This window comes from Coregonus clupeaformis, unplaced genomic scaffold (assembly GCF_020615455.1).
Source record: "Coregonus clupeaformis isolate EN_2021a unplaced genomic scaffold, ASM2061545v1 scaf0244, whole genome shotgun sequence".
NCBI classification, from domain to species: domain Eukaryota; kingdom Metazoa; phylum Chordata; class Actinopteri; order Salmoniformes; family Salmonidae; genus Coregonus; species Coregonus clupeaformis.
Genome location: NW_025533699.1, coordinates 292,501 through 317,500, shown reverse-complemented (window position 1 = coordinate 317,500; position 25,000 = coordinate 292,501). Strand labels below are relative to the sequence as shown.

The 25,000-nt window shown below is 45.7% G+C and overlaps 1 protein-coding gene and 1 long non-coding RNA gene across 3 annotated transcripts in view; one reads left to right on the top strand and one right to left on the bottom strand.

Moving 5' to 3' along the window:
* Positions 1 to 25,000, top strand: part of otud7a (OTU deubiquitinase 7A) — a 103,431-nt gene that overhangs the window by 53,279 nt on the left and 25,152 nt on the right. For both annotated transcript variants that reach the window (XM_041859538.2, XM_045214362.1), the window contains 4 exons: positions 12,615 to 12,797; positions 13,195 to 13,413; positions 15,007 to 15,108; positions 16,355 to 16,482. In XM_041859538.2, coding sequence (XP_041715472.1) covers positions 12,615 to 12,797; positions 13,195 to 13,413; positions 15,007 to 15,108; positions 16,355 to 16,482 — 632 coding nt within the window. The remainder of the gene's footprint in view (positions 1 to 12,614; positions 12,798 to 13,194; positions 13,414 to 15,006; positions 15,109 to 16,354; positions 16,483 to 25,000) is intronic.
* LOC123484243 lies at positions 3,078 to 4,551 on the bottom strand. The gene is made up of 3 exons (XR_006658457.1): positions 4,476 to 4,551; positions 3,495 to 4,409; positions 3,078 to 3,464 (listed from the first exon to the last, which is right to left on the bottom strand). It is a non-coding gene; the product is annotated as an uncharacterized LOC123484243 (long non-coding RNA).

Below are 25,000 nucleotides of genomic sequence, written 5' to 3'. Positions count from 1 at the left end.
TATTTTGAACAAAAAGTAAATTGCTTTTCCACAGTTTATACAGTATTACTTAAGTGCCTTGTTTCAAACAGGATGCATGTTTTGTAAGATTTCTATTCTGTACAGGGCTCCTTCTTTTCACTCTGTCAATTAGGGAAGTATTGTGGAGTAACTACAATGTTGATCCATCCTCAGTTTTCTCCTATCACATTGGCCTCATGGTGAAATCACTGAGCGGTTTCCTTCCTTTCTGGCAACTGAGTTAGGAAGGACACATGTGTCTTTGTAGTGACTGGGGGTATTGATACACCATCCAAAGTGTAATTAATAACTTCACCATGCTCAAAAGGATATTCAATGTCTGCTTTTAAAATACCCATCTACCAATAAATTCCCTTTGCGAGGCATTGGAAAACCTCCCTGGTCTTTGTGATTGAATCTGTTTGAAATTCATTGCTCGACTGAGGGACCTTAAAGATAATTGTACAGTATGTGTGGGGTACAGAGATGAGGTAGTCATTCAAAAAATAATGTTAAACACTATTAATGCACACAAGAGTCGATGCAACTTATGTGACTTGTTAAGCACCTTTTTTACTCCTGAACTTATTTAGGCTTGCCATTACAAAGGGGTTGAATACTTATTTAGTCAAGACATTTCAGCTTTTCAATTTTTTATTAATTTGTTTAAAAAAAATGTTTTAAACATTATTCCACTTTGATGGGGTATTGTATGTAGCCCAGTGACAAAAACATCTCAATTTAATCTATTTTTAAATTCAGGTTGTAACACAAGAACAGGTGGGAAAAGTGAAGGGGTGTGAATAATTTCTGAAGGCACAGGATGTGCTGTGATATTGAATAAATTTGGCCCAGACTCACTCAGTAAGACATGACAGTGTGAGAGTTACATTTACATTTTACATTGTAGTCATTTAGCAGACGCTCTTATCCAGAGCGACTTACAGTTAGTGAGTGCATACATTATTTTTATTTTACAAACTGGCCCCCCCTGTGGGAATCGAACCAACAACCCTGGCGTTGCAAACGCCATGCTCTACCAACTGAGCTACATCCTTGCCGGCCATTCCCTCCCCTACCCTGGACGACGCTGGGCCAATTGTGCGCCGCCCCATGGGTCTCCCGGTCGCGGCCGGCTACGACAGAGCCTGGAGTTAACTGTTCTAGACTCACTCAGTAAGACATGACAGTGTGAGAGTTAACTGTTCCCACTGAGTGTTCTAGTGCAGGGAGTGCCCTAGTTAGCGACAAGCAGCTCAGCATATGAAATTACCTCACCAGCTAACTCACATCTCCCTGTGTGTGAGTGTGTGTGTGTGTGTGTGTGTGTGTGTGTGAGGTGCTGTGTGAAGTCTTACAGGCATGTACAACCTGGACTCAGAGGTAAATGTAAACATAGTACACGTAAATCTGTGACACTCAAATTATTATGATATGTTACGAATGGCATGTACAGTATTAGTTTGTGGATGTCCATAATCCAATGTCCATAATCCAATGATATGATATGTTACGAATTACAATTAAAGTTGTCCGTGATGTGATTCGAACACGCAACCTTTGGGTTGCTAGACGTTCGCGTTATACGGCTACCCATCCTCCCCGACCAACCTCCCTCCTTTAGTTTTTGGCTTAAGTAACCTTCTATTTTAATGTCACCATACCAAACGTAACATATCATACCCACTGGAGTGTCACAAATGTGTGTTTACTATGTTACGTCTAGTTTCTGAGGCCAGGCTGGCATGCAGGGATGCAGCAGGGTTATGGAAAAAAAGTGTCGGGAGAGGAGAGGAGGCTTGCTGCAGAATTACCGTTATCACCAAACACACGTTCTTCATGGAGACCCACATCAATATAAACTCAGTTCATAGAGACCCACATCAAATGGCTCCCTCCCTCCCCCTCCCTCCCTCCCTCCCTCCCTCCCTCCCTTCCTCCCTCCATTCTTTATCTCTACATTGCTGTGAGTTGGGCCAGTCATCAAAGCAGAAGGTGTGAGCTGAAGGGAGGCTGAAGGCATCTTTGAGGAGAGAAAGAAATAGAGCAATCTGTGGGCGAGAGAGAGAAATCAGCACCAGTACTGTAGACTAGAGGAATACTGACTGACTGTGGACCAGATGACACCTTATTCACTACGTAGTGCACTACTTTTGACCAGGGCCCATAGGACTCTGGTCAAAAGTAGTGCACTGTTCAGGGAATAGGGTGCCATTTGGGAAACATCCACTGTGTACTGTAGGCTGGAGAGAGGAGGACCGGTCAGAAATGCATGAGCTAGCATTTAGAGTCTGATGCACAGATTCTATGAGCTATTAGCTTGTATACTGAACCTAGACCACCACCTCTCTTCTTCCATACTGAACCTAGACCACCACCTCTCTTCTATACTGAACCTAGACCACCACCTCTCTTCTTCTATACTGAACCTAGACCACCACCTCTCTTCTTCTATACTGAACCTAGACCACCACCTCTCTTCTTCTATACTGAACCTAGACCACCACCTCTCTTCTTCTATACTGAACCTAGACCACCACCTCTCTTCTATACTGAACCTAGACCACCACCTCTCTTCTTCTATACTGAACCTAGACCACCACCTCTCTTCTATACTGAACCTAGACCCCCACCTCTCTTCTTCTATACTGAACCTAGACCACCACCTCTCTTCTATACTGAACCTAGACCACCACCTCTCTTCTTCTATACTGAACCTAGACCACCACCTCTCTTCTTCTATACTGAACCTAGACCACCACCTCTCTTCTTCTATACTGAACCTAGACCCCCACCTCTCTTCTATACTGAACCTAGACCACCACCTCTCTTCTTCTATACTGAACCTAGACCACCACCTCTCTTCTTCTATACTGAACCACGACCCCCACCTCTCTTCTTCTATACTGAACCTAGACCACCACCTCTCTTCTTCTATACTGAACCTAGACCACCATCTCTCTTCCATACTGAACCTAGACCACCATCTCTCTTCCATACTGAACCTAGACCACCACCTCTCTTCTTCTATACTGAACCTAGACCACCACCTCTCTTCTTCTATACTGAACCTAGACCCCCACCTCTCTTCTTCCATACTGAACCTAGACCACCACCTCTCTTCTTCTATACTGAACCTAGACCACCACCTCTCTTCTATACTGAACCTAGACCACCACCTCTCTTCTTCTATACTGAACCTAGACCACCACCTCTCTTCTTCTATACTGAACCTAGACCACCACCTCTCTTCTATACTGAACCTAGACCCCCACCTCTCTTCTTCTATACTGAACCTAGACCACCACCTCTCTTCTATACTGAACCTAGACCACCACCTCTCTTCTATACTGAACCTAGACCACCACCTCTCTTCTTCTATACTGAACCTAGACCACCACCTCTCTTCTATACTGAACCTAGACCACCACCTCTCTTCTTCTATACTGAACCTAGACCACCACCTCTCTTCTATACTGAACCTAGACCCCCACCTCTCTTCTTCTATACTGAACCTAGACCACCACCTCTCTTCTTCTATACTGAACCTAGACCCCCACCTCTCTTCTATACTGAACCTAGACCACCACCTCTCTTCTTCTATACTGAACCTAGACCACCACCTCTCTTCTTCTATACTGAACCTAGACCACCACCTCTCTTCTTCTATACTGAACCTAGACCCCCACCTCTCTTCTTCTATACTGAACCTAGACCACCACCTCTCTTCTTCTATACTGAACCTAGACCACCACCTCTCTTCTTCTATACTGAACCTAGACCACCACCTCTCTTCTATACTGAACCTAGACCACCACCTCTCTTCTATACTGAACCTAGACCACCACCTCTCTTCTATACTGAACCTAGACCACCACCTCTCTTCTTCTATACTGAACCTAGACCACCACCTCTCTTCTTCTATACTGAACCTAGACCCCCACCTCTCTTCTTCTATACTGAACCTAGACCACCACCTCTCTTCTTCTATACTGAACCTAGACCCCCACCTCTCTTCTTCTATACTGAACCTAGACCACCACCTCTCTTCTTCTATACTGAACCTAGACCACCACCTCTCTTCTATACTGAACCTAGACCACCACCTCTCTTCTATACTGAACCTAGACCCCCACCTCTCTTCTTCTATACTGAACCTAGACCACCACCTCTCTTCTATACTGAACCTAGACCACCACCTCTCTTCTATACTGAACCTAGACCACCACCTCTCTTCTTCTATACTGAACCTAGACCACCACCTCTCTTCTTCTATACTGAACCTAGACCACCACCTCTCTTCTATACTGAACCTAGACCACCACCTCTCTTCTTCTATACTGAACCTAGACCACCACCTCTCTTCTTCTATACTGAACCTAGACCACCACCTCTCTTCTATACTGAACCTAGACCACCACCTCTCTTCTTCTATACTGAACCTAGACCCCCACCTCTCTTCTTCTATACTGAACCTAGACCACCACCTCTCTTCTTCTATACTGAACCTAGACCACCACCTCTCTTCTTCTATACTGAACCTAGACCACCACCTATCTCCTTCTTCCTCCTCTCACTCTCTCGTTCTCTCTCGTTCTCTCTCTCTCTCTCTCTCTCTCTCTCTCTCTCTCTCTCTCTCTCTCTCTCTCTCTCTCTCTCTCTCTCTCTCTCTCTCTCTCTCTCTCTCTCTCTCTCTCTCTCTCTCTCTCTCTCTCTCTCTCTCTCTGCCCTCCAGCTCATTCTTAGTTTGACTTATGCAGAGGTGGATGATGTGCGTAGGTAGAGGGGCGGGTCCTGATTACACACACACACACACACACACACACACACACACACACACACATACACACACACACACCTCTCAGAGTCGGAGGAAGCTGCCAGTCAAGCCACACACCAGACAAGGACACTCGGTGGTGACCATGGTAACCACTGCTGCTCTGCTCCAGATTCAGAGAGAGAGAGAGAGATGGAGAGAGAAGGAGAGAAAGATATAAAGGAAGACAGGTGGAGAGAGAGAGAAAAGGATAGAGAGAGAAACAGAGGGATTTGTGTCAGTCGAATGCATCACAATATTATCAGTTGACTCAATCAGTTTCTTGATGAAACAAAGGACAATCATCTCAGTAACATTAAACATTTTGCCATGGGGCGGAGAGAAAATGTTGCGGTTTTAAAACAAGTTTGCTGCAATTCTACCCATGGCAAAGTGAAGTGAAGATTTGGCAATTTTATAACTAATTTCATGTAATTCTACACATTTTTCCATAGGATGGAGAGAAATGTTTGCAGTGTTTAATATGATATCTGTGTGAGAGTGACTAACAAAATCAATGGGGGACCCCTGGTCGGTAATTCGACCATGATTACTACAAGTTTAGATAGCTGGCTAGACTAACTTACCAATCTAAATGTTAGATGACACGGCTAATTGAGTGAGTGACTGTCAGTGACTGACATAACAAGAGAAAAACTGCTGATGCACAAAGCACATTTAGAAATTGCACCTTTGGTGTGTTCTACTATTCCACCTGGCAACAGTAAGTTGAGACACTGACTGAGTTCCCAAAAATACAATTAAATACTAAATCGTTTTTAGTTTTTGGAAATGGATCCACGGGCCTCCATCCCTGGCTCTTATTGGTTGTCTAATATTATTCTGCTGTATCAAGGGCTTGCAATGGTAGGGCCGTCCCAAATGGCACCCTATACCCTATATAGTGCACTACTTTAGATAGGGCCCTGGCACCCTATTCCCTATATAGCGCATTACTTTAGATAGGGCCCTGGCACCCTATTCCCTATGTAGTGCACTACTTTAGATAGGGCCCTGGCACCCTATTCCCTATATAGTGCACTACTTTAGATAGGGCCCTGGCACCCTATTCCCTATATAGCGCACTACTTTAGATAGGGCCCTGGCACCCTATTCACTATATAGTGCACTACTTTAGATAGGGCCCTGGCACCCTATTCCCTAAATAGTGCACTACTTTAGATAGGGCCTTGGCACCCTATTCCCTAAATAGTGCACTACTTTAGATAGGGCCCTGGCACCCTATTCCCTATATAGTGCACTACTTTAGATAGGGCCCTGGCACCCTATTCCCTATATAGTGCACTACTTTAGATAGGGCCCTGGCACCCTATTCCCTATATAGTGCACTACTTTAGATAGGGCCCTGGCACCCTATTCCCTAAATAGTGCACTACTTTAGATAGGGCCCTGGCACCCTATTCCCTAAATAGTGCACTACTTTAGATAGGGCCCTGGCACCCTATTCCCTAAATAGTGCACTACTTTAGATAGGGCCCTGGCACCCTATTCCGTAAATAGTGCACTACTTTAGATAGGGCCCTGGCACCCTATTCCCTAAATAGTGCACTACTTTAGATAGGGCCCTGGCACCCTATTCCCTATATAGTGCACTACTTTAGATAGGGCCCTGGCACCCTATTCCCTAAATAGTGCACTACTTTAGATAGGGCCCTGGCAACCTATTCCCTATATAGTGTACTACTTTAGATAGGGCCCTGGCACCCTATTCCCTATATAGTGCACTACTTTAGATAGGGCCCTGGCACCCTATTCCCTATGTAGTGCACTACTTTAGACCAGGGCCCTGGCCAGAACTAGTGCACTATATAAGGTGAATATCCCAGCCTGCATCAGGTGACACAGGGTGGCAGTAACTGTGTATGAACAGAAACAGCACCTATTGCTCACTGAGAAACAATGAAAAGCACTTCTAATGGAAGACAGAGAAAAACACTTATCCACCAAGTAGAGCATGTCATCTGGGTCCGCAGCAGATTGTGTCGTCCTGGTGCATCTGCGCACGGTCACATGCCAACGCCAAGCTGTGGTTTCTCTGCGTGGGCGATGGAACTATGTACAGGAAACACTTTGTTGACCTTAATCTTGGAACCTTTAAGGAAAATATTGTGCGCTAGCTAGTTAGTTAGCTAGTAGTTAGTCGATAGTTAGTTAGTCCATACATTACATGAGCTATGCACCGGCAATACATAGTTGACCTGAGCTTCACAAAACTACTACATTCTGTATTGTGGTTAGAGAGATGGGACTACATTCTGTATTGTTATCTGAGAGATGGGACTACATTCTGTATTGTTAGAGAGATGGGACTACATTCTGTATTGTTATTAGAGAGATGGGACTACATTCTGTATTGTTATTAGAGAGATGGGACTACATTCTGTATTGTTATCTGAGAGATGGGACTACATTCTGTATTGTTATTAGAGAGATGGGACTACATTCTGTATTGTTATTAGAGAGATGGGACTACATTCTGTATTGTTATTAGAGAGATGGGACTACATTCTGTATTGTTATTAGAGAGATGGGACTACATTCTGTATTGTTATTAGAGAGATGGGACTACATTCTGTATTGTTATTAGAGAGATGGGACTACATTCTGTATTGTTATCTGAGAGATGGGACTACATTCTGTATTGTTATTAGAGAGATGGGACTACATTCTGTATTGTTATTAGAGAGATGGGACTACATTCTGTATTGTTATTTGAGAGATGGGACTACATTCTGTATTGTTATTAGAGAGATGGGACTACATTCTGTATTGTTGTTAGAGAGATGGGACTACATTCTGTATTGTTATCTGAGAGATGGGACTACATTCTGTATTGTTGTTAGAGAGATGGGACTACATTCTGTATTGTTATCTGAGAGATGGGACTACATTCTGTATTGTTATTAGAGAGATGGGACTACATTCTGTATTGTTATCAGAGAGATGGGACTACATTCTGTATTGTTGTTAGAGAGATGGGACTACATTCTGTATTGTTGTCAGAGAGATGGGACTACATTCTGTATTGTTATCTGAGAGATGGGACTACATTCTGTATTGTTGTTAGAGAGATGGGACTACATTCTGTATTGTTGTTAGAGAGATGGGACTACATTCTGTATTGTTGTTAGAGAGATGGGACTACATTCTGTATTGTTATCTGAGAGATGGGACTACATTCTGTATTGTTGTTAGAGAGATGGGACTACATTCTGTATTGTTATTTGAGAGATGGGACTACATTCTGTATTGTTATTAGAGAGATGGGACTACATTCTGTATTGTTATTGAGAGATGGGACTACATTCTGTATTGTTGTTAGAGAGATGGGACTACATTCTGTATTGTTATTAGAGAGATGGGACTACATTCTGTATTGTTATTAGAGAGATGGGACTACATTCTGTATTGTTATTAGAGAGATGGGACTACATTCTGTATTGTTAGAGAGATGGGACTACATTCTGTATTGTTGTTAGAGAGATGGGACTACATTCTGTATTGTTATTAGAGAGATGGGACTACATTCTGTATTGTTGTTAGAGAGATGGGACTACATTCTGTATTGTTATTAGAGAGATGGGACTACATTCTGTATTGTTATCTGAGAGATGGGACTACATTCTGTATTGTTATTAGAGAGATGGGACTACATTCTGTATTGTTATTAGAGAGATGGGACTACATTCTGTATTGTTGTTAGAGAGATGGGACTACATTCTGTATTGTTATTAGAGAGATGGGACTACATTCTGTATTGTTATTAGAGAGATGGGACTACATTCTGTATTGTTATTAGAGAGATGGGACTACATTCTGTATTGTTGTTAGAGAGATGGGACTACATTCTGTATTGTTGTTAGAGAGATGGGACTACATTCTGTATTGTTATTAGAGAGATGGGACTACATTCTGTATTGTTATTAGAGAGATGGGACTACATTCTGTATTGTTGTTAGAGAGATGGGACTACATTCTGTATTGTTATCTGAGAGATGGGACTACATTCTGTATTGTTGTTAGAGAGATGGGACTACATTCTGTATTGTTGTTAGAGAGATGGGACTACATTCTGTATTGTTATCTGAGAGATGGGACTACATTCTGTATTGTTGTTAGAGAGATGGGACTACATTCTGTATTGTTATTAGAGAGATGGGACTACATTCTGTATTGTTATTAGAGAGATGGGACTACATTCTGTATTGTAATTAGAGAGATGGGACTACATTCTGTATTGTTATCTGAGAGATGGGACTACATTCTGTATTGTTGTTAGAGAGATGGGACTACATTCTGTATTGTTATTAGAGAGATGGGACTACATTCTGTATTGTTATTAGAGAGATGGGACTACATTCTGTATTGTTGTTAGAGAGATGGGACTACATTCTGTATTGTTATTAGAGAGATGGGACTACATTCTGTATTGTTGTTAGAGAGATGGGACTACATTCTGTATTGTTATTAGAGAGATGGGACTACATTCTGTATTGTTGTTAGAGAGATGGGACTACATTCTGTATTGTTGTTAGAGAGATGGGACTACATTCTGTATTGTTATTAGAGAGATGGGACTACATTCTGTATTGTTAGAGAGATGGGACTACATTCTGTATTGTTGTTAGAGAGATGGGACTACATTCTGTATTGTTATCTGAGAGATGGGACTACATTCTGTATTGTTATTAGAGATGGGACTACATTCTTTTGTTAGAGAGATGGGACTACATTCTGTATTGTTGTTAGAGAGATGGGACTACATTCTGTATTGTTAGAGAGATGGGACTACATTCTGTATTGTTATTAGAGAGATGGGACTACATTCTGTATTGTTATTAGAGAGATGGGACTACATTCTGTATTGTTATTAGAGAGATGGGACTACATTCTGTATTGTTATTAGAGAGATGGGACTACATTCTGTATTGTTATCTGAGAGATGGGACTACATTCTGTATTGTTGTTAGAGAGATGGGACTACATTCTGTATTGTTATTAGAGAGATGGGACTACATTCTGTATTGTTATTAGAGAGATGGGACTACATTCTGTATTGTTATTAGAGAGATGGGACTACATTCTGTATTGTTATTAGAGAGATGGGACTACATTCTGTATTGTTATTAGAGAGATGGGACTACATTCTGTATTGTTGTTAGAGAGATGGGACTACATTCTGTATTGTTATCAGAGAGATGGGACTACATTCTGTATTGTTGTTAGAGAGATGGGACTACATTCTGTATTGTTGTTAGAGAGATGGGACTACATTCTGTATTGTTGTTAGAGAGATGGGACTACATTCTGTATTGTTGTTAGAGAGATGGGACTACATTCTGTATTGTTGTTAGAGAGATGGGACTACATTCTGTATTGTTGTTAGAGAGATGGGACTACATTCTGTATTGTTATCTGAGAGATGGGACTACATTCTGTATTGTTGTTAGAGAGATGGGACTACATTCTGTATTGTTATCTGAGAGATGGGACTACATTCTGTATTGTTATTAGAGAGATGGGACTACATTCTGTATTGTTATTAGAGAGATGGGACTACATTCTGTATTGTTATTAGAGAGATGGGACTACATTCTGTATTGTTATTAGAGAGATGGGACTACATTCTGTATTGTTATTAGAGAGATGGGACTACATTCTGTATTGTTATTAGAGAGATGGGACTACATTCTGTATTGTTATTAGAGAGATGGGACTACATTCTGTATTGTTATTAGAGAGATGGGACTACATTCTGTATTGTTATTAGAGAGATGGGACTACATTCTGTATTGTTATCTGAGAGATGGGACTACATTCTGTATTGTTATCTGAGAGATGGGACTACATTCTGTATTGTTATTAGAGAGATGGGACTACATTCTGTATTGTTATCTGAGAGATGGGACTACATTCTGTATTGTTATTAGAGAGATGGGACTACATTCTGTATTGTTATCTGAGAGATGGGACTACATTCTGTAGAGGATATCTGAGAGGATAACTGTTGTCTCCTCTGCTAATGTCGTTGAACATTTCCGTGTGTGGGGGGGGGGAGTTTCCTGTCTGCTCGTTGACGTCCCCTCCCTAACAGAAGGCTTTCTACCCACCCTTTGACGGCCAGGGATTGTATGAGTTGTCCTGGTGAGAAAGACTGGGATGATTGAGTCTGGTTCTGCTATGTCTGTCAGATGAGAGGTTCACACACACACACACACACACACACACACACACCTGTGTGTCTGATATGGCTGAAGAGAGGCGGTGGAAGGAGTGGTAACTGTCCGCTTCACTTCCCCTGACCCTCCAGTACAAAGCCGTTTAATTGGTTGGCTCCAGTTCCGCTGTTTCCAGGTGGTCTAAATGGTCTTGTTGGTCCCAGAGAACGGTAACACTGGTCTTTTGATAGATACAGTACTGTGTGTGTGAGTGTCAGTGTGGACTAGGTTATGTAATGGTTCTACCGTAGGGTCCTGGGGTCGTCTGGGGACAGACATTTCTTCTCTCTAACTGTCTAACTGTCAAACAAATGAAACATCTAATCCTGATGTATGTTCTATTCTGAGTTAAATGAAGGTTGCTGGCTGTCAACCCAACGGTGTGGTTTTGTGCTCTGAGTTGTGTACAGGGTCATTCAAGGAACTAACCAGTTGTAGCATATCTGTCTGCCTGCCTGCCTGCCTGCCTGCCGCCCGCCCCTTCTGTCTGTCTGTCTGTCTGTCTGTCTGTCTGTTGCCTGTCTGTCTGTCTGTCTGTCTGTCTGTCTGTCTGGCTATATGTCTGTCTGTCTGATGGACTTTACATGCTGTGGGTTCTGGTGTAACATGAAGCAGCTGTCTGTCTGTCTGTCTGATGGACTTTACATGCTGTGGGTTCTGGTGTAACATGAAGCAGCTGTCTGTCTGTCTGTCTGTCTGTCTGATGGACTTTACATGCTGTGGGTTCTGGTGTAACATGAAGCAGCTGTCTGTCTGTCTGTCTGATGGACTTTACATGCTGTGGGTTCTGGTGTAACATGAAGCAGCTGTCTGTCTGTCTGTCTGATGGACTTTACATGCTGTGGGTTCTGGTGTAACATGAAGCAGCTGTCTGTCTGTCTGTTATCTCACTGTACAAACTATACCTCGTTCCTGTGTCTGTGGTGCAGTTTATCTTAGTGTCTAACATCTGATCACAGCAACAGGATATAAATCCCAGATGTGATGTTGCAGCTCTGCAGGGTCACTAGCTGACACAGACACAAACCTAACCTTAACCCTGAACTTAACCACACTGCTAACCTTTTTGGTTTTCATGAATTTTGTGTGATATATAGTCCATTTTGACTTAGCCGCTGGCCCATCTAATGGAAGTCATCCCGCTCTGCCTCCAGGACAATAGATGTCAACCTGGTCCTCTGTAGCTCAATTGGTAGAGCATGGCGCTTGTAACGCCAGGGTAGTGGGTTCGATCCCCGGGACCACCCATATGTAAAAATGTATGCACACATGACTGTAAGTCGCTTTGGATAAAAGCATCTGCTAAATGGCTTATTATTATTATTATAATTATATTATTATAACCTGCGATAAAGGGTGAAGGTGCTAATTCATTCAAGACTGGTTAATCAGTTGAGCTAAATGCAGATGCACTGTTGCTTTACTGTGAGTCCCTAACAGTGGTGTGTGTCTGTGTGTGTGTCTGTGTGTCTGTGTGTGTGTGTGTGTGTGTGTGTCTGTGTGTCTGTGTGTCTGTGTCTGTGTGTGTGTGTGCATGTGCATGTGTGTGTGTCCTGCAGGTAAAAACTGGGACCTGAGCGCTGCTCTCAGTGACTATGAGCAGCTAAGACAGGTACACACTGCCAACCTGCCCACTGTCTTCAATGAGGGCCGTTACTACCGGCAACCTGACCATGACACCCCCCAGCACCTCAGCAAGGTGGAGCGGCCCAGTGTCCAGAGACAGGAGGACAACATGCAAGGTGGGCCAAACCATCTGGGGAGATGGGGGGGTCAGGGACTGGTGGTCATTCCTTTCCAATATTGAGTAGTAATATAGAGTTTTGTTTGCGGTGTTCTACACTGTAGTTGACTGGACCTAAACATGGAAGGAATAGGTTCATCTAGAAAGCAGTTGAAAGCCATGAAGCTGCAATTTTCTTTAGTCACTCTCTCTCTCTCTCTCTCTCTCTCTCTCTCTCTCTCTCTCTCTCTCTCTCTCTCTCGCTTTCTCTCCACCTCCCCCTCCCTCCTTCCCTCCTTCCATCCTTCCATCCATCTCCCCCCTCTTCCCCCCCTCTTCTCTCCCCCTCTCTCTCTCCCCCCTCTCTTCCCTCTCCCCCTCTCCTCCCCCCCTCCATTCCCTGTGTCTCCCTCCAGAGAAGCGCCTGTCTCGGGGCATCTCCCATGCCAGCTCTGCCATCGTGTCGTTGGCACGGTTCCACGTGGCCAGTGAGTGTACCAGTGAGCAGTTCCCTCTGGAGATGCCCATCTATACCTTCCAGCTGCCTGACCTCAGCGTCTACAGCGAAGACTTCAGGACCTTCATAGAGAAGGACCTCATCGAACAGTCCACCATGGTGGCCCTGGAACAGGCCGGTGAGATGGGACAGACACGGCAGGCTGCACACACACACACACACACACACACACACACACACACACACACACACACACACACACACACACACACACACACACACACTGTTTTTAGGGTTCTAAAACACACTCGGTTGATATGGGGTGGACACATCAACCAATTGCCAATTTCCTCTTTTTGTTAGTGAAGCCACGCCTTGGATGATGTAGCGTTTGATTACAAGCTGTCTGGCCCGTGGGAGAGAGGACGCTTCACTGCTTCTAGTGATTAAGGCCTGCATGCATCCCAAATGGTAACCCTATTCCCTATATAGTGCACTACTTTTGACCAGGGCCTGCATGGTTCTGGTCAAAAGTAGTGCACTATGTAGGGAATAGGGTGCCATTTTGGGACTGAACCTAAGATCTCAGAGAACACGTTGTTTTTGTTTCTCCCCAGAGGAGTTGCTTTAAAGGATGCCTCCTGTTACTTGTCCGTTCCCATCAGGATAGAGATGTGTTGTTGTGTTAGTATGAGTCACACGCACACACTAGTCTACGAAGAAATACATCAAATGAGAAATGGCCAAGCCTTATACTGTAAGACACTGTTCCGACTGTCAAAATTCTATTGACATTTGCACTATGTAAATTAAACCTTTGATTTTACAATCGGATACAGTCACTGTTTTTATTAGAATCTATGCAAATGTTAGCAGGTGCAATGTGGGTCCCCTTGTGGCTCAATTGGTAGAGCATGGCGCTTGCAATACCAGGGTTGTGGGTGCAATTCCCCACGGGGGGACCAGTATGAAAATGTATGCACTCACTACTGTAAACCTCTCTGGATAAGAGCGGATAATATATTGTCAATCAGTGCATACATAGATAGGACAACAACATGCATCTATCCGTTTGGTTACAGATTACTGGTAGTCTGTGGATAGGACAACAACATGCATCTATCCGTTTGGTTACAGATCACTGGGAGTCGTTAACCCAACCCCTGACTGCATTGTTGTTTTCTGTTGTATGAACAGCTGTTGTTACTGCATCTCCAGAGGCCCTTAGTTCATTTCCTCTACCACTAGGTAGTTCTGAGCCTATCAGAGTTAATTTCCTCTACCACTAGGTTGTTCTGAGCCTATCAGAGTTCACTTCCTCTACCACTAGGTAGTTCTGAGCCTATCAGAGTTCATTTCCTCTACCACTAGGTAGTTCTGAGCCTATCAGAGTTCATTTCCTCTACCACTAGGTAGTTCTGAGCCTATCAGAGTTCACTTCCTCTACCACTAGGTTGTGGTTGTTCTGTGCCTATCAGAGATGATCAGTACTCTGCTCCTCTCCCTCTGGACTCTCGCGCCACTCTCCCCTGTTAAAGGTGCAATATGCAGAAATCGCTCCACCATTTCCTGGTTGCTAAAATTCTAATAGTTTGCCTAATTTCAGTTTATGTGACAAAACATGCAGTCATTCTCCTCTCCTCTCCTCTCCTCTCCTCTCCTCTCCTCTCCTCTCCTCTCCTCTCCTCTCCTCTCCTCTCCTCTCCTCTCCTCTCCTCTCCTCTCCTCTCCTCTCCTCTCCTCTCCTCTCCTCTCCTCTCCTCTCGTGTAGGTCGTCTGAACTGGTGGGCCACTGTGTGTACCAGTTGTAAGCGTCTTCTTCCTCTGGCCACCACAGGGGACGGCAACTGTCTGCTACATGCTGCTTCTTTAGGTGGGTCTGGCCTTGCTGAAGGAGGAGGGAGGGAGGGAGGGAGGGGGGGGGGAGGGAGGGAGGGAGGGAGGGAGGGAGGGAGGGAGGGAGGAGGGAGGGAGGGAGGGAGGGAGGGGGAAAAGAGAGCGGGAGAAGAGATCTGTTTGTCTGGAATCAAAGAGCTCATAAACCTAGCAACATGCAACAGCTCAGCATTGATGATGGGAAAAAATAGTTTGTTATGTGGGGTGTTTATAATGAGGGAAACTTTGGAGGAAACTCTTGGAGACATGTAAATGTGCTTACAGGGTGCAGAGAAAAGAAAACTCCCCTCAGCAGATCTGGAATCCCCCTAGTACAGGGACTATTGATTCAGCTAACATTAATCATGTTGACAATGGACAGATCTAGGGCTTGTTGCTAGGGTATCTCTCTCTCTCTCTCTCTCTCTCTCTCTCTCTCTCTCTCTCTCTCTCTCTCTCTCTCTCTCTCTCTCTCTCTCTCTCTCTCTCTCTCTCTCTCTATAGCTCTCTTTCTATCTTTCTCATTCTCTGTGTGTGGGTGTACATCTGTGTGCGTGTGTGTGTGTATACTTGTGTGTGGGTGTGTATGTGTGTGTGTGCTGTGTATGTGTATGGGTGGGTATGTGTGTGGGTGTGTGTGTGTGCGCGTGTGGGTGTGTGGGTGTGTATGTGTGTGCGTGTGGGTGTGTTGGTGTGTATGTATGTGTGTGTGTGTGTGTATATGCGGAGACATTTGAAACCCCACCTCTTTAAGGAATACCTGGGATAGGATAAAGTAATCCTTCTACCCCCCCCACACCCCTTTACTCCCCCCCAAAAAATAAAATAAAATACAATTAAAAATTAACAAACAAAAAAAAACATTGTAAAGTGGTTATCCCACTGGCTATAAGGTGCATGCACCTATTTGTAAGTCGCTCTGGATAAGAGCGTCTGCTAAATGACGTAAATGTATGTAAATGTATATGTGTGTGTGTGTGTGCGTACGTGTGGATGTGTGTGCGTGTGGATGTGTGTGCGTGTGGATGTGTGTGTGTGTGTGTGTGTGTGTGTGTGTGTGTGTGGATGTGTGTGTGTGTGTGTGTGTGTGTGTGTGTGTGTGTGTGTGTGTGTGTGTGTGTGTGTGTGTGTGTGTGTGTGTGTGTGTGTGTGTGTGTGTGTGTGTGTGTGTGTGTGTGTGTGTGTGTGTGTGTGTGTGTGTGTGTGTGTGTGTGTGTGTGGGTGTGTGTGTGGGTGTGTGCTAGGGATGTGGGGCTTCCACGACAGAGACCTGGTCCTGAGGAAGTCCCTGTATGCCATGATGAAGAGTGGAGCAGAGAGAGAGAGTCTGAAGAGGAGGTGGAGATGGCAGCAGACACTACAGAACAAAGAGGTCAGTACACACACACACACACACACACACACACACACACACACACACAGTACACACACACACACACACACACACACACACAGTACACACACACACACACACACACACACACACACACACACACACACACAGTACACACACACAGTACACACACACACACAGTACACACACACACACACACACACACACACACACACACACACACACACACAGTACACACACACAACACACACACACACACACACACACACACACACAGTACACACACACAGTACACACACACAGTACACACACACAGTACACACACACAGTACACACACACACACAGTACACACACACACACACACACACACACAGTACACACACACAGTACACACACACAGTACACACACACACACAGTACACACACACACACAGTACACACACACACACACACAGTACACACACACACACACAGTACACACACACAGTACACACACACACACACACACAGTACACACACACACACACAGTACACACACACACACACACACAGTACACACACACACACACACACAGTACACACACACACAGTACACACACACACACACACACACACACAGTACACACACACACACACACAGTACACACACACACACACACAGTTATGATGTTAAAGGGTAGTTATATGTAGTTTCCTGTGTGATGTTATGGGGTAGTTATAGGTAGTTTCCTGTGTGATGTTATGGGGTAGTTATATGTAGTTTCCTGTGTGATGTTATGGGGTAGTTATAGGTAGTTTCCTGTGTGATGTTATGGGGTAGTTATAGGTAGTTTCCTGTGTGATGTTATGGGGTAGTTATATGTAGTTTCCTGTGTGATGTTATGGGGTAGTTATATGTAGTTTCAAGTTGTATTTGTCACATGCACCAGTCCAGTGAAATGCTTAACTTGCCAGCCCTACCCAACAGGGCATTATAAACTGGGTGGTTTGAGCCCTGAATGCTGATTGGCTGAAAGCTGTGGTATATCAAAACGTATATCACGGGTATGACAAAACATTTATATTGACTGCTCTAATTACGTTGGTAACCAGTTTATAATAGCAATAAGGCACCTCAGGGGTTTGTGGTATATGGCCAATATACCACGGCTAAGGGCTGTGTCCAGGCACTCCACGTTGCGTCGTGTTTAAGAACAGCCCTTAGCCGTGGTATATTGGCCATATACCACACCCCCTCTGCCTTATTGCTTAAATTTAAACTGGTTGTTTACTGTGTGATGGGTATATAGTATAGCAGTGTTTCCCAACTCCAGTCCTCCAGTACTCCCAACAGCCCAACTCCAGTCCTCCAGTACTCCCAACAGCCCAACTCCAGTCCTCCAGTACCCCCCAACAGCCCAACTCCAGTACCCCCAACAGCCCAACTCCAGTCCTCCAGTATCCCCAACAGCCCAACTCCAGTCCTCCAGTACCCCCAACAGCCCAACCCCAGTCCTCCAGTACCCCCCAACAGCCCAACTCCAGTCCTCCAGTATCCCCCAACAGCCCAACTCCAGTCCTCCAGTACCCCCAACAGCCCAACTCCAGTCCTCCAGTACCCCCAACAGCCCAACTCCAGTCCTCCAGTACTCCCAACAACCCAACTCCAGTCCTCCAGTACTCCCAACAACCCAACTCCAGTCCTCCAGTACCCCCAACAGCCCAACTCCAGTCCTCCAGTACCCCCAACAGCCCAACTCCAGTCCTCCAGTATCCCCAACAGCCCAACTCCAGTCCTCCAGTACCCCCAACAGCCCAACTCCAGTCCTCCAGTACCCCCAACAGCCCAACTCCAGTCCTCCAGTATCCCCAACAGCCCAACTCCAGTCCTCCAGTACTCCCAACAGCCCAACTCCAGTCCCCCCAACAGCCCAACTCCAGTCCTCCAGTATCCCCAACAGCCCAACTCCAGTACCCCCAACAGCCCAACTCCAGTCCTCCAGTATCCCCAACAGCCCAACTCCAGTCCTCCAGTATCCCCAACAGCCCAACTCCAGTCCTCCAGTAACCCCAACAGCCCAACTCCAGTCCTCCAGTACCCCCAACAGCCCAACTCCAGTCCTCCAGTATCCCCAACAGCCCAACTCCAGTCCTCCAGTATCCCCAACAGCCCAACTCCAGTACCCCCAACAGCCCAACTCCAGTCCTCCAGTGCCCCCAACAGCCCAACTCCAGTCCTCCAGTACTCCCAACAGCCCAACTCCAGTCCTCCAGTACTCCCAACAGCCCAACTCCAGTCCTCCAGTACTCCCAACAGCCCAACTCCAGTCCTCCAGTACCCCCCAACAGCCCAACTCCAGTCCTCCAGTACCCCCAACAGCCCAACTCCAGTCCTCCAGTACTCCCAACAGCCCAACTCCAGTCCTCCAGTATCCCCCAACAGCCCAACTCCAGTCCTCCAGTATCCCCCAACAGCCCAACTCCAGTCCTCCAGTACCCCCAACAGTACACATGTTTGTTGTAGCCCCAGACAAACATACCTGGTTCAACTCATCGAGGGCTTGATGATTAGTTGACAAGTTGAATCAGGTATGTTTATAAGCTTGTCTGGGGCTACAACCAAGGTTAAAGTTTGGTATAAAGTTAAAACAGAACAAATTAAAATGAGTGCCTACCACTGGGATTGAACCTGTGATCCTCTGAGCCGAACTGCACAGTTTAAGCCTTTCCTCTATTCCCAAACACAACAGTCTAGCAAATTGCCAGCCTACTAGATGGAAATAGGTGCTCACGTTGCCCCTAGTGGACGGTATTGAAGGCATCTCCCTACTAGATGGTAATAGGTACTCACGTTGCCCCTAGTGGACGGTATTGAAGGCATCTCCCTACTAGATGGTAATACGTGCTCACGTTGCCCCTAGTGGACGGTATTGAAGGCATCTCCCCACTAGATGGTAATAGGTGCTCACGATGCCCCTAGTGGACGGTATTGAAGGCATCTCCCTACTAGATGGAAATAGGTGCTCACGTTGCCCCTAGTGGACGGTATTGAAGGCATCTCCCTACTAGATGGAAATAGGTGCTCACGTTGCCCCTAGTGGACGGTATTGAAGGCATCTCCCTACTAGATGGTAATACGTGCTCACGTTGCCCCTAGTGGACGGTATTGAAGGCATCTCCCTACTAGATGGTAATAGGTGCTCACGATGCCCCTAGTGGACGGTATTGAAGGCATCTCCCTACTAGATGGTAATAGGTGCTCACGTTGCCCCTAGTGGACGGTATTGAAGACATCTCCCTACTAGATGGTAATAGGTGCTCACGATGCCCCTAGTGGACAGTATTGAAGGCATCTCCCTACTAGATGGTAATAGGTGCTCACGATGCCCCTAGTGGATGGTATTGAAGGCATCTCCCTACTAGATGGAAATACGTGCTCACGTTGCCCCTAGTGGACGGTATTGAAGGCATCTCCCTACTAGATGGAAATAGGTGCTCACGTTGCCCCTAGTGGACGGTATTGAAGACATCTCCCTACTAGATGGTAATAGGTGCTCACGTTGCCCCTAGTGGACGGTATTGAAGGCATCTCCCTACTAGATGGTAATAGGTGCTCACGTTGCCCCTAGTGGACGGTATTGAAGGCATCTCCCTACTAGATGGTAAATGGTGCTCACGATGCCCCTAGTGGACGGTATTGAAGGCATCTCCCTACTAGATGGTAATAGGTGCTCACGTTGCCCCTAGTGGACGGTATTGAAGGCATCTCCCTACTAGATGGTAATACGTGCTCACGTTGCCCCTAGTGGATGGTATTGAAGGCATCTCCCTACTAGATGCTAATACGTGCTCACGATGCCCCTAGTGGACGGTATTGAAGGCATCTCCCTACTAGATGGAAATAGGTGCTCACGATGCCCCTAGTGGACGGTATTGAAGGCATCTCCCTACTAGATGGTAATAGGTGCTCACGTTGCCCCTAGTGGACGGTATTGAAGGCATCTCCCTACTAGATGGTAATGAGGGCTCACGATGCCCCTAGTGGACGGTATTGAAGGCATCTCCCGACGTCCTGGGGACCTGGACAAACGTTGAATACTGAAGTGGATCTGGTGGGTTTTCCCTGGGAGGTTTTCTTCACTACATGACCAGAATTCAGTTCAATCCCACATGCTAGAGGTGTTTATGGGGTAGAAGGTGTAAAAGTGTGTTTGTGGTTAACGTCCTTGTTTCGGCTATGTGTGTGTTTGTGTTTGTGTGTGTGTGTGTGTGTGGGGGGGGTTGTTAAACCAGTGGGGTCTGTTTGCATTTCAAATTAGGGAGGTGTTAAACAATGGAAGTGTTAATGAATTTACCTGCAGAGAAGCAGAGAGCCATGTGGCTTAAGTTCCACCCAAGGCAAAAGCAGCCTCACCTCTTCCTATGCAATAAGCACTCACCTCCCACAACATAGTCACACTAAATAAATCTAGACAGCAAACAAATAGTCCCACCATACATAAACAGCGACACCGGAAAGTTTTCAGACCCCTTGACTTTTTCCACATTTTGTTAGGTTACAGCCTTATTCTAAAATTGATTAAATAGTTTCCCTCATCAATCTACACACAATACCCCATAATGACCAAGCAAAAACAGGTTTTTAGAAATGTTTGCTAATTTATAAAAAAAAATATATATATATATCACATTTACATAAGTATTCAGACCCTTTACTCAGTACTTTGTTGAAGCACCTTTGGCAGCGATTATAGCATCGAGTCTTCTTGGGTATGACGCTACAATTTTGGCACACCTGTATTTGGGGAGTTTCGCCCATTCTTCTCTTCAGATCTTTTCAAGCTCTGTCCAATCAAATCAAATCAAATCAAATCAAATTGTATTGGTCACATGCGCCGAATACAACAGGTGCAGACATTACAGTGAAATGCTTACTTACAGCCCTTAACCAACAGTGCATTTATAAAAATAAAAATAAAACAACAGCAAAAAAAGTGTTGAGAAAAAAAGAGCAGAAGTAAAATAAAATAACAGTAGGGAGGCTATATATACAGGGGGGTACCGGTGCAGAGTCAATGTGCGGGGGCACCGGCTAGTTGAGATAGTTGAAGTAATATGTACATGTGGGTAGAGTTAAAGTGACTATGCATAAATAATTAACAGAGTAGCAGCAGCTTAAAAAGGATGGGGTGGGGGGGCAGTGCAAATAGTCCGGTAGCCATGATTAGCTGTTCAGGAGTCTTATGGCTTGGGGGTAGAAGCTGTTGAGAAGTCTTTTGGACCTAGACTTGGCACTCCGGTACCGCTTGCCGTGCGGTAGCAGGGAGAACAGTCTATGACTAGGGTGGCTGGAGTCTTTGACAATTTTGAGGGCCTTCCTCTGACACCGCCTGGTATAGAGGTCCTGGATGGCAGGAAGCTTGGCCCCAGTGATGTACTGGGCCGTACGCACTACGCTCTGTAGTGCCTTGCGGTCGGAGGCCAAGCAGTTGCCATACCAGGCGGTGATGCAACCAGTCAGGATGCTCTCGATGGTGCAGCTGTATAATTTTTTGAGGATCTGAGGACCCATGCCAAATCTTTTCAGTCTCCTGAGGGGGAATAGGCTTTGTCGTGCCCTCTTCACGACTGTCTTGGTGTGTTTGGACCATGATAGTTTGTTGGTGATGTGGACACCAAGGAACTTGAAGCTCTCAACCTGTTCCACTACAGCCCCGTCGATGAGAATGGGGGCGTGCTCAGTCCTCTTTTTTCTCCTGTAGTCCACAATCATCTCCTTTGTCTTGGTCACGTTGAGGGAGAGGTTGTTGTCCTGGCACCACACGGCCAGGTCTGACCTCCCTATAGGCTGTCTCATCGTTGTCTGTGATCAGGCCTACCACTGTTGTGTCGTCGGCAAACTTAATGATGGTGTTGGAGTCGTGCCTGGCCATGCAGTCATGGGTGAACAGAGAGTACAGGAGGGGACTGAGCACGCACCCCTGAGGGGCCCCCGTGTTGAGGATCAGTGTGGCAGATGTGTTGTTACCTACCCTTACCACCTGGGGGCGGCCCGTCAGGAAGTCCAGGATCCAGTTGCAGAGGGAGGTGTTTAGTCCCAGGATCCTTAGCTTAGTGATGAGCTTAGAGGGCACTATGGTGTTGAATGCTGAGCTGTAGTCAATGAATAGCATTCTCACGTAGGTGTTCCTCTTGTCCAGGTGGGAAAGGGCAGTGTGGAGTGCAATAGAGATTGCATCATCTGTGGATCTGTTGGGGCGGTATGCAAATTGGAGTGGGTCTAGGGTTTCTGGGATAATGCTGTTGATGTGAGCCATGACCAGCCTTTCAAAGCACTTCATGGCTACAGACGTCAGTGCTACGGGTCGGTAGTCATTTAGGCAGGTTATCTTAGAGTCCTTGGGCACGGGGACTATGGTGGTCTGCTTGAAACATGTTGGTATTACAGACTCAGTCAGGGACATGTTGAAAATGTCAGTGAAGACACTTGCCAGTTGGTCAGCATATGCTCGGAGTACACGTCCTGGTAATCCGTCTGGCCCTGCGGCCTTGTGAATGTTGACCTGCTTAAAAGTCTTACTCACATCGGCTACGGAGAGCGTGATCACATAGTCATCCGGAACAGCTGGTGCTCTCATGCATGCTTCAGTGTTGCTTGCCTCGAAGCGAGCATAGAAGTGGTTTAGCTCGTCTGGTAGGCTTGTGTCACTGGGCAGCTCGCGGCTGTGCTTCCCTTTGTAGTCTGTAATAGTTTTCAAGCCCTGCCACATCCGACGAGCGTCAGAGCCAGTGTAGTACGATTCAATCTTAGTCCTGTATTGACTCTTTGCCTGTTTGATGGTTCGTCGGAGGGCATAGCGGGATTTCTTATAAGCGTCCGGGTTAGAGTCCCGTTCCTTGAAAGCGGCAGCTCTACCCTTTAGCTCAGTGCGGATGTTTCCTGTAATCCATGGCTTCTGGTTGGGGTATGTACGTACGGTCACTGTGGGGACGACATCATCGATGCACTTATTGATGAAGCCAGTGACTGATGTGGTGTACTCCTCAATGCTGTCTGAAGAATCCCGGAACATGTTCCAGTCTGTGCTAGCAAAACAGTCCTGTAGCTTAGCATCTGCGTCATCTGACCACTTTTTTATTAACCGAGTCACTGGTGCTTCCTGCTTTAGTTTTTGCTTATAAGCAGGAATCAGGAGGATAGAGTTATGGTCAGATTTGCCAAATGGAGGGCGAGGGAGAGCTTTGTATGCGTCTCTGTGTGTGGAGTAAAGGTGGTCTAGAGTTTTTTTTCCTCTGGTTGCGTGGTCTAGAGTTTTTTTTCCTCTGGTTGCACATTTAACATGCTGGTAGAAATTAGGTAGAACAGATTTAAGTTTCCCTGCATGTCAGGTTGGATGGGGAGCGTTGCTGCACAGCTATTTTCAGGTCTCTCCAGAGATGTTCGATCGGGTTCAAGTCCAGGCTCTGGCTGGGCCACTCAAGGACATTCAGAGACGTGTCCCAAAGCCACTCCTGCGTTGTCTTGGCTGTGTGCTTAGGGTCGTTGTCCTGTTGGAAGGTGAACCTTCGCCCCAGTCTGAGGTCCTGAGCGCTCTGGAGCAGGTTTTCATTAAGGATCTCTCTGTACTTTGCTCCGTTCATCTTTCCCTCGATCCTGACTAGTCTCCCAGTCCCTGCTGCTGAAAAACATCCCCACAGCATGATGCTGCCACCACCATGCTTCACCGTAGGGATGGTGCAAGGTTTCCTCCAGACGTGACGCTTGGCATTCAGGCCAAAGAGTTCAATCTTGGTTTCGTCAGACCAGAGAATCTTGTTTCTCATGGTCTGAGAGTCTTTAGGTGCCTTTTGGCAAACTCCAAGTGGGCAGTCATGTGCCTTTTACTGAGGAGTGGCTTCCGTCTGGCTACTCTACCATAAAGGCTTGTTTGGTGTAGTGCTGCAGAGATGGCTGTTCTTCTGGAAGGTTCTCCCATCTTCACAGAGGAATTCTAGAGCTCTGTCAGAGTGACCATCGGGTTCTTGGTCACCTCCCTGACCAAGGCCCTTCTCCCCCGATTGCTCAGTTTGGCCGGGCAGCCAGCTCTAGGATGAGTCTTGGTGGTTCCAAACTTCTTCCATTTAAGAATGATGGAGGCCACCGTGTTCTTGGGGACTTTCAATGCTGCAGAAATGTTTTAGTACCCTTCCCCAGATCTGTGCCTCGACACAATCCTGTCTCGGAGCTCTACGGACAATTCCTTCAACCTCATGGCTTGGTTTTTGCTCTGACATGCACTGTCAACTGATATAGACAGGTGTGTGCCTTTCCAAATCATGTCCAATCAATTGAATTTACCACAGGTGGACTCCAATCAAGTTGTAGGAACATCTCAAGGATGATCAATGGAAACAAGATGCACCTGAGCTCAATTTCGAGTGTCATAGCAAAGGGTCTGAATACTTATGTAAATACATTTGCAAACATTTCTAAAAACCTGTTTCCGCTTTGTCCTTATGGGATATTGTGTGTAGATTGCTGACAATTATTTTTTATTGAATTAATTTTAGAATAAG